Source organism: Mustela putorius, unplaced genomic scaffold, assembly GCF_011764305.1.
Source record: "Mustela putorius furo isolate JIRA1106 unplaced genomic scaffold, ASM1176430v1.1 tig00000242_pilon_pilon_pilon, whole genome shotgun sequence".
Lineage (NCBI taxonomy): Eukaryota > Metazoa > Chordata > Mammalia > Carnivora > Mustelidae > Mustela > Mustela putorius.
Window position 1 is genome coordinate 6227229 of NW_025421325.1, and position 17761 is coordinate 6244989.

At 44.8% G+C, this 17761-nt stretch overlaps 1 protein-coding gene across 6 annotated transcripts in view; it reads left to right on the forward strand.

The window, feature by feature from the left end:
• The first annotated feature begins 3739 nt into the window (after positions 1–3739).
• TMEM154 (transmembrane protein 154) overlaps positions 3740–17761 on the forward strand; it is a 42028-nt gene continuing 28006 nt past the window's right edge. For 2 of the 6 annotated variants that reach the window (XR_006606244.1, XM_004758070.3), the window contains exons 1-2: positions 3752–3949; positions 10255–10308. Coding sequence is in view for 4 of the 6 variants with exons in the window: in XM_004758070.3 (XP_004758127.1) it covers positions 3856–3949; positions 10255–10308 (148 nt within the window). In the remaining 2 variants the exon portion in view is untranslated. Of the gene's footprint in view, positions 3950–10254; positions 10309–12948; positions 15504–17761 lie in introns of those variants that run through there. The other 4 variants (XM_045078321.1, XM_045078320.1, XM_045078318.1 and 1 more) reach the window with 4 other exon arrangements.

Below are 17761 nucleotides of genomic sequence, written 5' to 3' on the forward strand. Positions count from 1 at the left end.
CACGGTCCGCAGCAAACGACTCAGGAAGCCAGTCTGCTATAAAGCAAACATGTCCAAGTCAGACCCTATCTCTAGCAACAGGCCCTGGAAGTCAAACAGCAATCCCAAACCCCTGTCACAATGGCCCTTATTTTTATTCCCTCTTCCAAGCTGGGAGAAGCCAAATATGCACCTCTAGCCAGTCACCAGAACTAAAAATTAGAACTTGCTTCTAGTTCCTCATGCCAACAGCCTCTGCTCTCGGGGCATATGTGAAACCTTCTCCTTTTCCCACTAACAAGTTTTCCCACTCCTGTCTCTGCCTTTGCATCTCGGCCACAGTGCAAGCCATGGTGGTTGACTCCATGGTTCGAGCAGGCTGGGAATCAAAGGTCTTTGCTTGTTCTTGTTTGGATGATCTTCATGTATTTCTGCAGTGTGCAGGAGCGTGTAGAAGCACGTGTGTATGAACACGTGAGTATGAGAGGGAGCTGTGTGTGTGTGTGTGAGTCTGTGTGGGGGAGAATGGCAAGGGTGTGGGGTAAGGAGAATGGTGGAACAGGATGCCGCACTCACCATCAGATCTCCTTGCTTCTGGGTTTGCTCCCTTTGCCCCTCCTCTTGTAGGGCTGATGGGGAGAGAAGGTGGGCGGGGGAAAAAGCAGGAGGGAAGGGAGTTGGATTTGGATGAGAGACACTTCCGTGATACAGATAGTTGATGATTAAAAGCCAGACTTTTGTGTGGAGTAATAGAGTCTCTAGATCATCAAACCAGTCCTACTACTCCCCCCACCGCCCTCTAGAGTACAACACCTCAGAGCTTTCCCAGCCCACCGTACTTCAAGACCTCCGTTTCTCCTTTCATTGTTGAAAGCCAATGGCAGATTCCAGGACAAGGTTCCCACTCCCCTCCCCATCTCTGTGCCTCCCATTCACACTGGAGCCTCCCTGGTGTCTTACGGTTGTGACTGCGTCCCTGACTTCAAGTTAGTTACCAGTGTATCCGGATTTAATCTGAGGCCAGGCAGCCACTTGCCAAAATTAATGGTTGGTAAAATTAGAACAAACAGAGGTAAATAGCCTTTACCTAGCACACCATCTCCCTGTGATTTTAATAGCAGCAAAGAGATCACTGCGGTTTTACAATTTTCTGATCAATGATGGTAACTTTCTTCCCCTTAAGATGCGGTTAATCACCCTAAGGGTCTTAGAGAACACAGGGGTCAAAAGAAAATTGCACGTTTGTGCAGGCTTTCTGCAGGACCTCCATATATTTTGCACATCACGCTAACTGCTGGGAGGTTGTGGTGCCCAGGAGCTGCGCCCTGCACACTCAGATAAATGGTGCAGAGCTTCCCGACTCTGCCACGGGAAAGAGTCTGGGGTCCTGCCACAGAAAACCTGATTCCACAAAGCCCCCTGGTGAGCTTCCCTTTTAAAAATGGAAGAAACCAGGGCTGACACCCCACCCCCACCAGTGAGCACTTGGAGCCTGGCATCCCTAGTCCTAATAAGATGCAAGTGGCCTAATGGAGGGAACTCCAATGCTGGGCATCTTCTCCCGCACGTGGGGGTCACAGCGGTGGGGATGTGCATGCTAGGACGGGGGGAAAAACTGCCAGGTGGACTCTGCACCAGTTCTGCCCAAACCAGTGGTCTGCTCACTTGCTTGACAAGAGTTCTCTCCCTGCTCTTTTCCAGTCCATCCACCAGTGTTGGACTTGTCTATTTCCTCCAGCTGTGTGCTCTGCATTGTCACCTAAGCTGCAAAGCGATTGTATCTGTTGACTTAAGCCACTTTAAAACGGTGAAATGCATACTGTAGGTCCAGGAACCAACTGGACATTTCATGAATCACCAACCCATTTCTTGTGAATACGAATGGAGATTAACAGTGACTAATGTCACCGAAAAGCAATAACGCACTAACCCCAAAACAGATAGCTGTGTCAGGGGCTGAGGAATTCTGGTTGCTTCCAGTGTTCACACCAAGCAGAGCACCAGGGATGAACTGGCTCCAAGGGAGTTACTCATGGTACCTGCAGGCAGGGGCTTAGAGACCGGGTGGATGTCTGGTGCCTCTCTCTCTCTCTGTCTTTCTTGGCAGTACCACAAACATAACTATGAAATTTCCTTCTGTCCTGCCTGGGCCCTAAACCTAAACCAAAGGAATGACTTCAGTTAGAACACAAACACCTAACGCACTCTAATCCTTTGCTTGCTGGTCTAAACATCTCATTGTTTCCCCTGGGCAGAACGGCCACCCCCATTCTAATCCAATTCAGTCCTATTTTGTTTGCTAACCACCTCTGAGAATGTTATTGTTATGTAAGAAGGAAGAAAAGCGAAATGCAGATTTTTTTTACCCCCTGAGAACAGATTCTGCTTCAGAAATGGGCCCTTTAAGAGATCATTGCTCTTTACCATAGAGCCAGCAATCAAGCCCTGTGGCAGTTTCCCAAAGGATCTGAACGCTTCTGTCTGCACAAATGCGTGCATCCAGATGTTTCTGGCCGCTTTATTTCTAAGTGCTGAAACCTGGAAGCAGCCAAGATGTCCTCCAGGAGGCGAAGGAATTGGTAAGTGTGGTACATTCAGACAATGGACTGTCACTCAGCGCCAAAAAGAAATGAGCTGTCGTGTCACAAAAAGACATGGAGGAAACGTAAATGCACATTACTAAGTGAAGGAAACCAATCGGGAAAACTACATTACATGCCACGTAATTCCAACTGCACGCCGTTTGGGGAAAAGGCAAAACTCTGGAGGTAGTAAAAAGATCAGTGGGTGCCTGGAGTTAGGGTGGGAGGAGGGATGAATGGGTGGAGCATGGAGGATACTTAGGGCAGAGAAACCATCCCGGGGGATAATATCAAGGTGGATTTGTGTCATTTTGCGTTTGCCAAACCTACAGAATGTGCCACACGTGAGAGACTCCTAATGTCAACTATGAATTTGGGGTGATGACAATGATCAGCGTGAATTTCTCCATGGTAACAATTTGTACCAGTTTGGGAGGATGTCCACAATGGGAGGCTGTGCGTGTGTGGGTGTAAGGAGTGTATGGGACATCTCTGTAGCTTCCTCTGAATTATGCTAGGAACCTAAAACTGCTCTAAAAACACATGAGTTTTATAAAGAAAAAAAAATAATAGAAATCATTTCTCTCGGGGGGTGCAGAGTACATTTGGGCACATGCATAGCGTTGTCCTTTATCTCCCTATGAGGGAGGTGGCATTCAGGGCCCAGCGATGGTAGTGTGTCTGGCTGGAGAGAAGTGTCCCAGCCATTTTCTGATGGTCCAGGTACCCCTGCCCGCTAAGCCCAAGCTGTCCAACACAGCAGCTGCTAGCCGCATGGAGTTCTTTTAATTTAAATTAATAAAAATGAAAGTACAAATTCATTGTGCACTGGTCTCATCTGAAGGGCGCTATAGCCTATGTGGCTAATGGCTACTTTATTTGGCAGATTTGGGACCTTTCCGTCATCTCAGAAAGTTCTACTGGATGGCGCTGCTCTAGACTCTGGGCCGCCCCAGAGGCTCACCTTGGGTGCAGCAAAATCACCACTGGAGAATGCTTGAGGTCCAGGATCCTCAGGCCCAGATCCCAAAGGACAGCTGAGCTCTAGACCCCTTTTCTAAGAGCCAGTTTCAAAAGATGGGCGCCCGCCGCAGGGCTGGGACTGAAAAGGGTTCGTGAGACCTTGCAGGGCAACTTCTCTTTTGCAATCCTTGCTGGTCTGACAGGCTCCTACAGAATTACATCACTTCCTAAAAAACAGGCAAACACCTCTCCTTCAAGTTAGCACCGACCCAAACAAGCAGGAAACAGGAAATGTTCAGGTTTCAGGGAGGCTGAAGCCCAGCGCAGCATCATGACGGGGCGGCGGCGAGCGGACAGGAAGGCTCCCGGGGCTGCCCTCGCCTTTGCCCTGGCGATCGCGCTCCTTCCCACCGGCCAGGCTCAGGGTAAGCTACGTCCCGCTTTCCAACCCCCGGGAAGGAGGAGAGCCAGGCTGGGTCAGTGCCCGAGGCTACAGAACTCTGCCGGGAAGGGGAACACCCAGAAAACCAAGTCCTTTCTATAAAAGAAGAAGATGAAATTAGAATTGTAGTTTGGGAGGCGGGGGTGTGGAGTCTGGTGGGGGGAGGGCTTGGCTGGCTTCCCCCGCAGCCGCCCATTCCTCCTCCCGCTCCCTCACTCCATCTAACTTTCCTGCAATTTTTGTCCTCTACCAAGTGCGGGGTCCCTGTAATTTCCCGGCTTGGACGGGCATCTTAAAGAAACCATAAACTTTTTTGTCAGTTGGTGTAAAAGAATGTTTCCATCAGAAGTCGTGAATTTCCTTTTAATAATGTGGGCTGGGAAATCTGCTAGTAGCAAAATCTCCCGGAAAAACTGAGGTATGGAAATGTACTACTGGAATGTATACTAAAGAAAACCAGTCAGTTAAAAAAAAAAAAAAAAAAAAAAAAGTAAACAGGAAATTATCAGAGGAGTTACCAGGCATCCATTCTAACTTTTCAAGAGAAATCTTTCATCTGTTTTTCTTTGAGCTTGTTACTTTGGGGGATATTTTCTTTGCATGCATTTTTACTAATGAACCTTTACTTTAGAAAGTAATGTGATTGTAGCAAATCAAATGTATTGGGAAGACAAAATGTTAAATCTCATTATTTTGAACTAAGAGCGGCAATTGATTTATACCCTTGACAGTTGCTACAACGAGCGCAATCTCCCTCGATTGCCTCATACAGTTTTGTTGACTTGCCCTTGGGTAAATAAACTCATTGCCCATGACTTCTGTCAACAGATACTACCTGTTTCTAGTAGTGCAGGTCAGTATTTCAAGTAAAAGGAAAGTTCTCACGCTAGGGTTCTTCGAATAGGATGGGGATTGGGGGGCAGGCACCAGGCACTGACCTAGCCTGTGGCAATTTCCTGGAGAGTCACAGTCAGCAGCCAAACAAACCACCTGCCCCACCAATTTCTCCTGCACTGGGTGCTCTCCATGTGGTCTTGCCAGGCATCTGGGGTGGAAAATGAAAAGTGAAAGGCAAACCATGCCCACTGGAAAGATGTCCGGTTGAAATGCTAGGTGTGTTTCAGATGAGACCTGGGGCGGGGGGAGGGACACAGTGTGTTGTCTTAGGCACAGTTTGGGGGCTGGGAGCGAGCATGATGATGACGAAGCTCCAGCCGCACGGGTGACACAGGGAAAGTCGCTGAAGCAGGGGACGGTCAGATGTCCAAGTGCCGCGGCTGCTCAGCTCTTCTAACTGGGACCCCACGTCCCAACTGGGCCCCAATGGAGATTCCTTTCCCTGTGGGGTGTCTCTCAGCAGCCCAGGGGGCAGAGCTCGGCCTTCCTACTTCCAAGTCTTGTGAGTCTCAACGCTACCGCAGGTGCCTCAAACATGCCCTGAGAGTAATACTTAAGGCTGCCTGAGTATTTTCTGGAGCTTCTGAGTATCTTCTTGACATATCTGAGTTGAAGTGTAAGGCATCCACGAGAGGCAAAAGGGTCACGTAAAGACTCAGTACAAGTTTTCTTTCTAATGCTGGGCTCTGATCGGTGGCTCTTTCACAATAAAGACCTTTGGTTGCTCCTCATTTATACCACTTGGTCCCTTGTTTCAACCTTCTTCCCAGGTGTCTCCTCCTGTGTGCCCTCCCACGGCCCAATCAGACTGAAGGGAGTGGGTGCTCCAGGTCTCTGCGGTTCTTGTCAAGAATGAATGACAAGTTCCCTTTTTTCTACTTAGTGAACTCCTATGTAACCCTAAAGACCTAGACTGGAAGTTACCTTGATGTCTCCTTTGCGCCTTGCCTGATGGCTTTATCTGTGTCATGCCCACATAAAACTCAACTTCAGTACACATAGCTGATTGCATAGAATCCTAAGTGTGTGTATGTGTCCGTATCTCCCATAACCGCTGTGAGAGCGACCAGAGAAAATGCTCGGTAGCTTATCTTTGACTTGTTGGGATCCACATAAATAAAGAACTCTGTAATTGTTGACAAATGCTAAAATCATTCTAGAATGGATTTGAGGTTGAGCACTAAAAGCTGATGAGCTCCTGAAAACAGGTGGTGCGAGAATGTCAGGGAAATCAAAGGGGAAAACCTGCATTTCAGCTGAAAGTAGGGTTTACCTAGATAATCCAACATGCTTATTGGGCCCTGTCTGGATTTCCAATGTCAGAAAATGCAAAAATGTCCACTCACAAAAAGCTATATAATCAAAGCCAAGGAGAAGTCTTTTATAAATTAAGGATTGATTATCTATTTTTTAATTAATCAATGTATATCCTTTTGAGCTAATGGTGCCTAAGATGTGAGGATGTGAGTTACTAAATGGGTGTCACACTTGTATTTCCTTGAATTCTTAAGGAAGTATCTTGGAAATGTTTAGCAGTGGAATCCAGTCCGCTGAGCAGCCTGATACCCCCTCCTTGCAAGCATATTCCAGGATACGGCTCAAGTCAGTTATCAGCAGTCCCAGGCTCTGCCGCAGTACCTTGGATTCAGTGTCCTTTCTCTATACGGAGAGCCTGCTGCAGTCTTGATTACTGTCCCAAGTGAAATAATCTACTTAGAAGTCACCGGGAGAGAAATGAGAAAACAGCTTTTCTGGGATTTTGACGAAACAGATGAGCATAGTTAAAGAAAAGCTGCGGGTTTAGGTACCTTGGCCAGCATGGACGCTAAGAAAATTCAGACTCTATGTCAAGGCGACATTCTGTCCAGGGGGTGAGGGAGTCGTTTTCACCTGGCTTCTTGCCCTGTGTCCTGTCAATGTCAGCTTAACACTATCAGAGAGCTAAAAGCAGCCTCCCAAGACACTGAAAGCGTGGGGTTTATTAGCTGCAGTGGGCAGGATGGTCTGTAAAAGGAGAGCTGAGGGCACCAGGCAGAAACAAGGAGGCTGTGTTTTGCTGGGTCAGGGTTAAACAGCGGGTTTGACGGGAAAGACTCGGAGATTTTCTGCACCGATTCAGAAGAGTAAGAACCATTAATTAGTAGATAAACTTTGAGAAGAAAAGAAGGAATTAAAGAAAATACTATTTACGTAAATGGAACTGCGATTTCTGACACTGATCTTGTCTCGTTGAGTGTGACTGGCATCTGCTATTGCGTGGGACAGTTCCAATTTCAAGTAGCAATAATGACGAGAGCAGACGCCTAGAGTCCTCATTGCATGCCAGGTGCCCTTCTAAATAATTTACATATACTCACTCATTTAATTCCCCTAATGACCTTATATAGTGAGTACGAGTATCCCTGCTTTACATATGAGAAAATGGAAGCACAGAGAGGTTAAGTGACTTGACTCGAGTCACACAGCTAAATAGTGCATCTAAGTAAGATTCAGTCTCAGGAATCCATGCTCTAACGTATACTATAACACCTTTGGGTTTTTAGGCTCTGCCAGTATATGGGTCTAGTTCCAGGTTTAGAAAAATATGTCTCTGGTACCCTTCCAACTGTAAATGTATCACATACATCTTGGACCCCCTCAGTTGGGGTCTAAGGCTATTGCATGTTAATAAAGGAACTGTATTTGGTTGGGTCAGAGACCGGCCTACAGCAAAAGGGATGGAGAAAATTGGTTTAACTTTGGCTTGTAGTGGAGGAAGGGAAGGGCTGCAAGTTGCAGCAGGAGGAACAGAGCATCTGGGGATTAGCAAAGTTAAGACCAGAAGCAGGAAAAGTGGAATGACAAAGTCACTGGTAAGAGGCTTTAGGGTGTGGGAACCAGGGAGAGACAGCACAGTCTTGTGTTAGCTGCCCTGAGAGAGCCCTGCTGAGATCTGACCTGGAGGACCAAATAGCCTTCAGGTACCAAAGAAAATAGGCAGAAACGGATTTCCTGGGGTTTAAAGTCCCTCTGTGTCTTTAAAAGCCTGACCTAAGGATCCAGAAGAGGCCTGGATCTTGGCTGGATTGGGCCCGATTCTGCAAAGAAACAGTATGACCTATAATCTGCCTACCTGTGTCGAGTTTGCACCACCCTCAAATTTTGGCAAAGATGTGGAGAAAAAGGAACTTTGCAGCACAGATGGGAGGGTTCCCACAATCCGCTAGCCTATCCTGCTGCTTAGCCTGTGCCTTGGGCTTTTCATTTCAGTTATATTTTTCATTCTAGACAGATTTTTTCATTTCCAGAAAAAAAAAGTGTGCTGTGTCTTGCTTGTTTTTTTCTTATTAATTATTCCTTCTCTCAGGTCTTTTTTTTTTTTAAACATAGTCTTCTGTGCTAACTTTTATCTGCAGTTTATGTAGACCTAATCTTGTCACTGGTTCTATCTGTCAATTCCCATTCCTGATAGCTATCTTGTGGGGGAAGTGGCGCCTGGGTGGCTCAGTCAGTTAAGCTTCTGCCTTCTGCTCAGGTCACGATCCCAGGGTCCTGGGATTGAGCTCTCTCTGCATCAGGCTCCCTGCTCAGAGGAGAGTCTGTTTCTCCCTCTCCCTCTGACTGCGGCTCTGCCTACTTGTGCTCTCTATCTCTCTGTCAAATAAATAAATAAAATCTTTAGAAGAAAAAAAAAAAGGAAAGAAAAGAAATCGTGGGGGCACTGAGGACTTGCTGTGGCACACAGAGGATGACTTCACCTCATTTGACAGAAACCCAGATTTCTGATTCCAGCACCAAGTTACTGTAAATACTTTCCCAATACAACCTACTCCTGTTCCAAATTGTGTTTGAAAGATACGGAGGCAGGGATGGGCCAGGCTGAAGCTTGGACCTCAGGCTTCAAGGCTGGCTTTGGGTTGGAGAGGGGACAAGCTGAGCAGTCCTCAGGGGCCAGACTCCAAGAGCTGTCTGAGGGGGTGCCAAAACCTCATGAAATGTACGAGCCAACAAAGCAGAGTCTTCTGTGGGGGTGGGTCAATCCCAGAAATGGGCAGACAAGGATGCCAAAGTCATTGCCAAGGAGAAAGAAGTAGACAGAATTAAACTGAACATCAGAAGAGGGGCCAGGGTCCACAGTGTCAAGATGATGGTGAGATCAGCCTTGGGGTGGCACACCTGACTCTGACTCTGAACTCTGCCAAATCATTGCTCCTTCCTGTCCGTCTTCACTCCCTCTTTCTATCCTTTCCTCCCCCGCCCTTTCTTTCCTTCTTCCCTCTCTTTCTTTCTTTCTTTCTCTCTCTCTCTTTCTTCCCTCCCCCCCCTCTCCCTTCCTTCCCACAGCCTGATATTTTAGCTTTAACTTTTTTAAAAAATATTTTATTTATTTATTTGACAGAGAGAGAGAGAGATCACAAGTAGGCAGGGAGGCAGGCAGAGGGAGAGAGAGAAGCAGCCTCCCTGAGCAGAGAGCCCGACTCCGGGGCTCAAACCCAGGACCCTGAGGTCATGACCAGAGCCGAAGGCAGAGGCTTAACCCTCTGAGCCACCCAGGTGCCCCTAGCTTTAACTTTTAACCCAAGAGATACACCGAAGTCCCCTGAAAGCATTATATAGCCTCTTATGCCCAATGGGCCCAACCTTTGTTCTAGGAAATCCCCATAGGTAAATTTGTCTCTAAATTTAAATTTCCTGAATCATTTTTTCTTTCTTCTTTAAAAAAAAAAAAAAAATTTCTGGGGTCTGGGGATTTCCTTGTTTTTTGACATTTTGTTATACTGTAAAAAGTTGTCTCATATTTCATTCAGTATCTCTAGGTGCTGCATATTGGGAGAATTTTTCAGGTTACCAACTGTATCTGATTACTGGAAAAGGAAATTTTTCTATATAATCAGCTTGGAGGACAATTTGGAAATATTTAGTCAGCTGAATATGTTCATACTTGACAACCCCAACAATCCAATCCTAGCTATATATCCCAGATGAAGAACAAATGCACAGCAAAGAGGCATGGCCAAGAATGTTGATTGTAGCATTGTTTGTAAAGATGGAAAAAATAGAAACAACTTAAATGTGCGTGCACAGAAGAATACATGAAATTTAATACAGTCACAACATGAGATATCCTACAACAGGTAAAATTAAGTAGTCCAAATGTATGAAGATGACTCAATCTCAATCTCAAATGCAGTGTTGGCCAAAAGAGCCAATTGAAGATCATTATGCACAGAATGATTACATTTATTTAAAATTTTTAAAAACACTCCAAATTATGCTTATATTGCTTAGGGATATAGGCATATTTGAAAAGTTGCAACTGATATTGTTACCTTTGGAGAGGGTAGGAGGGAATGAGATTGGGGCAGAGTACAAGAGAGGCTTCAACTGCATCTCTGATGTGATTCTTTTCAGAAAACACCACGAGAGGCCTGGAGACAGCAGATGAAGACCCAGGGGTCCATTCCAGTGAGTGTCCTGTTTTTTTCTGACCTGGAAGCTAGGAATGGTTTTTGTGTATTTGAATGCTTCAGTGAAAACTTATTTAAGTGGTTAAATGAAACCTGCCTTTTGCTTTCTGGACCACAAGATCTAAAATATTTATTCTCTGTTCTTTAAGAAAAAGTTGCCAACCTTTGGTCAACAGGGAAAGGTATAAGAAAATCAGTGGTGGGTACTCAGTTATCTGTTACACTGTTCTCTCAAAAAAAGGTAAAAAAAAAAAAAAAGCATAACCTCAATACAGTCATTACCTTAAAAAATTAATATCATCATATATCCAATCAATGTCTAATTAGCTCTGATAATTATCTTATAAATGTTTTTTAATAGTTATTCTGTTCAAATTCGGATCTAAACAATATCAACACCTTAAAAAAAAAAAGGTAGGTATACATTCATAATGAAAAATAGCTAGAGTACCTTTGAATACTTCTCGAGCTTTCTTCTATATTTCCTTTCCATTGTTCCCAATCTCTCTGAAAGACAGTCAACAAGCCTTCATCTCAGCCCACTGCCATCTGGCTGCTGTGTCAAGAGCAGCCACTCAAATTCCTCTTTCTGGATCCCCAGTGCCTTCTAATAGCTAAACCCAAAGGACCCATTTCTGTCCATATTACATGTTCTCCTCTCTATCACTCAATGTAATCAACGGTGATGGAAATGCTCCTCTTCCTTGGGTCTTATGATGCCATTTTCTCCTTGATTTCCTAGGACATTGATTGCCCCCTTCCATTTTGGGATTAGAGATTTTTTTCTTCCACCTGCTCATCTCATAGTAATGTCTATCTTTTATTTCTTATTCCTTACATTCTTCCTGGGCCATGGCATCCATGTTCATGGCTTTCATCTCACTCCGTGGTTGATGATTCCCAAAATACCCACCCCCCACCATGCCTAGTTGCCTGGCTCTAGATCTGTATTCTCGCCCTCAGTTCTTCTTGGGCATGCCACAGGGACCCTAGGCTCAGCATGTCCAGAGAGGAACTCCTCAGCTCCCTGCTAGCCTAAGCCCCTATTAGCTCTCACCTCGTCTCCTTCATTAACTTCTTAACTTATCTCCTAGCTTTTAGTCTCATCTCCAACCCCATTTCATGTAACACCCAGAGCAATAGTTCTATAAGAAAAAGTTATCATTTCCTCCTGCACTTACCCCTTCAGTGGGATTTCATTTCCTTGGGGTAGCTTCCAAACCCCTTGACATCATTTCAAGGCCCCTTATGAAAGGGGAGTTCCTTTCCTGCTTATCCCCTGACACTCCCCACCACACGCTCTAGGTACAACTACTTGAATGTGTGTCAAACTCTGAGTCTTTCTGTGTGCTTCAACTGTGATGCCTTTCCCTGACATCTTTGCTGGATAAACTTCTGAGATTCCTTTGAAGGATCTCCTCCTCTGTGAAGATTTCCTGAATCTTTCACTCCCATGTCCTCATGGGACTCCATACACAAACAATCATACACAATGACTTTTATTAAACCACATTATAGTTATTGATGTATGTGCCATTGTCCCTACCTACCCGTGTTTTCCTGGGAGGCATAGACCTGGTTTCATTTCTCAGGACCTACAACAGTGTCTGGTACATTATAGGCACATGACTGACTGAGGAATGACATGAAATTTATTCAAGAGTTACATATATTCATGACAAAATAGTAACCATTTAAATAATAAAATGAAATTGTGGTAATACCTGGATAAATATGATTTTTTAGTTAACCATGTTTTATTTTATTCCAAAATGTTAACTATTCCAAATGTTTTTATATATAAATAGTTTACTTCTGTCTTCTCACACCCAAACAGGCAACAGTTACTGCTTCCCTTCCTGTAGAGAATATTATGTAGCTGTATCTATGAGTAGTACTGAGAAAGTACTTTTTTTAAAAAAAGATTTTATTTATCCATTTGGCAGACAGAGAGGGATCACAAATAGGCAGAGAGGCAGGCAGAGAAAGAGAGGGGGAAACAGGCTCCCCACTGAGCAGAGACCCTGATGCAGGGCTTGATCCCAGGACCCTGAGATTATGACCTGAGCCGAAGGCAGAGGCTTAACCCACTGAGCCACCCAGGCACTCCGGGAAAGAACTTTTAAAAAAAGATTTTTATTTGTCAGAGAGATAGCACAATCAGCAGGGAGAGGGAGAAACAGGCTCCCAGCTGAGCAGGGAATCCAATGCTGGGCTCAATCCCAAGGCCTCAGGATCATGATCTGAGCCAAAGGCAGGCACTCAACTGACTGAGCCACCCAGGTGCCCCCTGAGAATGTATACTTAATCCATCTTCCTCTCAAACTAGGGATGAAGTTCAGACCCAGGAAATATGCATTGAGCAGCGTGACAAATTGCAGAAATGTCTTGTAGTCACAAACATTTTGGGGAGACTTTTGAAAAGAATACAAAAGGAAAACAAATTCCATAGATGATAAATTTCAAGCCAGTAAGAGCTTATTTAAAAACTTGAAAAAGAAATAAAATTTCTGTAACATAAAATAAACAGAAAAATCTGCCAGGGTGGTGGGGGGAGGGGAATGAGAGCACAGAAACATTTCCTGATTAATTAAAGAAGGTAGTTTGAAAGAAGAGTTATTTACTGGAGAAGGGTCCACTTGGTGGTGGCATTTTGGTTTCTTTTCCTTGAAACAAAACCACCAAATCTAGTTTGTTTCTGAAATTTCCATATTTCTTCTATGTGTCTTTGCTATATAGGAATTAAAATGTCTTTATTGTTTCCTGCTTCCCCACCCCATTGTAGTTTTCAGAAACAGGAGACCAGTGGTTCCTAGGGCTTGCGGACATGTGCTTTCTTTCTTCCATTGGCAGTATTATTTTAAAAATTCATGTATTCTTTTTTAAACATAATGCTTCCTTTTTATGGTTAAGATGACTAGATTTAGCAAATAAAAATAAAGGACACCCAGTTAAAGGTAAATTTCAAATACACACTTTTTCATGTGTGTTTAAGAACATCTTGTACAATTCAGTATAAGTAGAGGCCACATTTATGCACAAAAATTATTTGTTGATCTGATATTCAAATTAAACTGGCCATCCTGTACTTTAGTAACTCTATGACTAGGATTATCTTTTCTCAAGCAAAGACCATCCTTACGTTGGTATGTCACTAAGAGCCCAGGCATATTGGCCATGTACCCAATTAACACGTATATGAAGAAAATTTAGGCTGAATCCTAGATCAATCATACAAATTATAAATAAAGGAAGTGTGCTGGAAAAAAAGCAAAACACATCCCAGTGATTGCATAGACTAAAACCGGGAATCCAAGAGTGGATCAACATTAGAGAATCTTCTAATGTAATTCATCTCATTGAACACCAGAAGAGAAAAAAAATTGTAGGATCATAATGATAAATGCAGAAAAGAGCCTGGCAAGAGAGTGGGACCACCCAGCATCAGTAGTTCAAGCAGCAACACTCACTTCTCAGTGCTGGAGCCCTGTGAGATTGGCCGGGATGGAGGGCAGGATTGAGTTTTTCTCAAGGTAAAGTAGGATCAGAAGTAAGCAGGGCTTAGACACCTGGTAAGGGACTTTGCTGACCCCAGAATATCCAATCCCCAATCCGCCCTCCTCAGACACTACTCTAGGGACCTCGGGAGATTGTCTCCTTCCTCAGCCTCTCAAACTCTTGCTCTGTGCTCCCCAGTAGGCTAGCGATGGGAACTTCTGAGTACCCCTTGTCCCCCTTTCTCCTGCAGCTGGTGATGAGGTACCGTAGTCCCTGAGCAACCAGCTCACATCTCCTTTCCCTGCTCTCCTGTCCTCTGATTTGTCGCAAACATCCATCTACCACTTCGTTTTTTGGCTTGTCCCTGTCTTTCGGTTGCTTTCTCTGACAACTCTGAGTTGTCACCGGTAGGTGGAGGGCCTCTGTGCCCCGCGGAAGAGCCCACCTGTCTCCCTCCCCTACTCAGAGCGGGGCTGGTAGCAGGCCAGGGAGAGGACAAGGGCTTGGCCAAGAACATTTGTTTCCAACTTACTCTCTAGAATTGTATTCTTGAAACTGGCTATTCAAAAGAGAGATAGAAAGGTAATAAACATAGAAAAGTATTCAGATTATGAATGACCATAGATATTATTTTAATAGAATCCTTTTTTTCCATTTCAAAGCACTTGTGCATCTATTATCCCACTGATGGTAGAAAGAGTTTTAAATATGAAAAATGCATGTGTATTCTGTCCCATAAAAATACTTGAATTCCTTTAAACTGCCAGGTACCACAGGCTAGAGTAGGTCTCCAGTGTGCAAAAAGGTAGCCAGACTGTCAAAAATGCAGCTTCTGCAAATGAGTAACTTTAGACCGGGACAGCCTGAGGGTCTGGGCAAGTCTGATTAAATATGAGTAAGCTTTCTTTTAAAAAGACATAAAAATAAACAGTTTAAAACAGAAAAGACATCAGAGCACCATGGGCCTCCTTCGCGGGGCATGTTTTCATCTGATAGTAAATTGTAATTGCAGGTGTGTCTCAAGGCAATGCGGTGAAAATAGAACCAAGCTTCAGAAGTAAATTCCCAGAGCAGACTACCGCAGGGAAGCATTTTACCAGAAAACCCTCCTCAAAATAAGCAAAAGGAACATTTGTCAACCTTCTTTCAACATGCGAGATCATCCCCTTTAGTCAGCTGATGGCTGGAGAGACAGGGTGTGCAAAACACGGGCACCGCTTTCCCCTGAATCTCCTGTGGTAGAACCTGCCCTTCTCCTTCAGTGCTTTGCCTCCCAATCCGTTCAGCCACGCTTATGCTGACCATATCTTCTTAAGATAAATATGTCAGGAAAAATATGTTCAGGAATATTTTCAATTAACCAAAATTATTAAATACATCATACAACAGAGCATATAATGAAAACAACAATCCTTCCGAGTCCCTAGTCCTGTTCCCAGAGAATTAGGTCACCTGTGGGAAACCATGTGGAATACTAGATTCCCTCCATCCCACCAAACAAAAACTACAAACATGACATTTCTCAGGAGTCTTCACTGGCATTAAACCGTTCCTCTCATTTTCCAGTGTTTTCTTTAAAATTCAGGTAACCTTTTGAGGACACCACCTAGTTCTCTTTGTAACTAAGAACGCACTGTGTGTATTCTTGGAAGAGAGTGGACAGAGAGAGGAGGACAGGATATTCTTGTTAAAAAGGTGAGAGATGTCCTCTTATTGTCTCTCCAACTAACCTGACTTATTTACATTTCCTGAGCAACTTGTACACAACGGCGACTGTACAGCAGACAGGGTTCCAGGAGTTAGGGAGAGATACGGCGCCAAACCGTGGAGGCATTTGGCAATAAACAAGTACCTGAATGAACTCCTCTCAGATGATACACAGTAAGTCAGCATTGTTTTGAAACCAAGCAAACCAGAGAAAGGGCAGAACACTTCAGAAGCCATGAAGGATTGTGTCCCAGTGGCTCACCATCAAGGAGCCATTGTCTGTCCACCTGCTGTTGGCATGTTCTGGCATCAAACGCCATCGCCCTCCCACAGACGGGCTGCGGCCCCATGAGTCTGCTGAGTCATCTGTTCTCATTCTTCCCTGGCCCATCACAGCCAGATTCCACAGATGCTGAGCCACTGGTTTGTAAAAAGATGCCAGAACCAGAGAGAGAGACCATTTACTTGATAGCCACATACGCCTATTCACCTATTAGTTTCACTTCCAGAGGCTTCTTTCTGTGTAGGGGTCTCCAATCACCTTTAAAGCGGGTAAGGACTATCTTCATGAATAGCAACAAATTAAAATAAAGTCAAGGGACTTACAGTTTAACTCAGTAACTCTCAACCCAGTATCCTTCCTTACTGCAAGCTTACTGCTGAAAGTTCTGGGGCAGCTTTGAGGACATATCGTTGCCCAGGTGCAGCAGCAGATACCCTCACATAACGGATGTGGGTGTAGCTTAAAACCCACCAGGCAGTGTTGGTGGACCGTGAGTGTTGAGAATAAGAGGTGTTACCAATAATTAAGCACAACTAAATAAGCTTGTCTGGGCAACTTAGACCCATAGCTGTCAAAGTATGGCATCCAGACCAGCTGCGGCAGCATTGTCTTAGAAATGAAAATCCCTGGGGCTCCTGGCCAGCTCAGTCAGTAGAGCATGTGACTCTTGATTTTTGGGTTGTGGGTTCGAACCCCATGTTGGGTGGGGAGATTACTTAAAAATAAAATCTTTCAAAAAAACCCTTAAAATTCTTGGCGTCATCCCAGATCTGCTAAAGCAGAGACTCTGTGAGCAGGGGCCGGCACTCTGTTTGAGGAGCTCTCCAGGTGATTCTGACGCTAACGTTTGAGGACCACTGGTATAAACCTCCAGGCTGAACTGTCTGCAGGCACTGCTGCTGGAGATGAGGGTTTTACGCTCCAGCACAGTCTCTTATGTTCAGACTTACTCAGGAAGTCGTGGTTGTCCCAGTGCTCTCTCAGTCCAGCCTGGCCAGAATCTCTCAGGAGCTCCAGGCTACAGTGATGATTCTTCAGCTACTGCATTCTGGTGATGGAGTTGGCAGCTTTTGGCATCCAACTTCCTGACCTCTGACTCTTCCCCGGTTTGCCAAGGAGGAGCACGGAGAGCAGGAGGGGAGGGTGCTAGAGTGGCCCAGGGGGTGACTGGAAATGGGTAAGGTTGGGCTACAGTGGTTCTCAACCTGGAGAACTAAAAAGTACTGAGGCCGGGGCTCACCACAGATACTGGAGGTAAAGTTTTGGGCATCAAAAGAGTGGAAAGGTTCTGAGGTGATTCTTTCATGCAGCCAAGGCTGAGAACCCCTGGAGAGCTTCTTGGTTTGATTTTGTCTCCTCCTTCTCACACTGACTGGCTCTTTGCTGTGTGCAGCCCTACAGGGGGCTGAGAAGTAGGCTGACTTCTTGGTTTAGTGTCTTGAATGTTTTGAAATTCATATCCTCCCGTTACTCTTCAAAGCAGGAGTGAGTTTGAATGCCTGCCTTGTGTTTCCTTTCGTTTCATTATCTGAATGATCAAGTTGTTTAAAATCATAAAATAAAATGAAATATGGGCACTTGGGTGGCTCAGTAGGTTAAGCGTCTGTCTTTAGCTCAGGTCATGATCCTGGGGTCCTGGGATCCAGTCCGCATCTGACTTGCTGCTCAGCAGGGACTCTGCTTCTCCCTCTGCCCCTACCCCCCTTGAGGGCACACGTGCACGCTTTCTCTCTCTTTCCCTCTCTATCTTGCAAAAATAAAGAAAGAAACTCTTAAAAAAATAAAATGAAATAAAAGTTAACATAATATGGGCACAGAGTCCACATGACAAATGAAAGAATGGGTCCTCTGATTGAGGCCCAACATACTTGATGCTATCCCAGGTTTATGCCATTCGCCCAGCCTTGTTCTACTTTACATTATAACAGCCACGTGGCATTCTTTCGGTTGGTACTAATTCTTA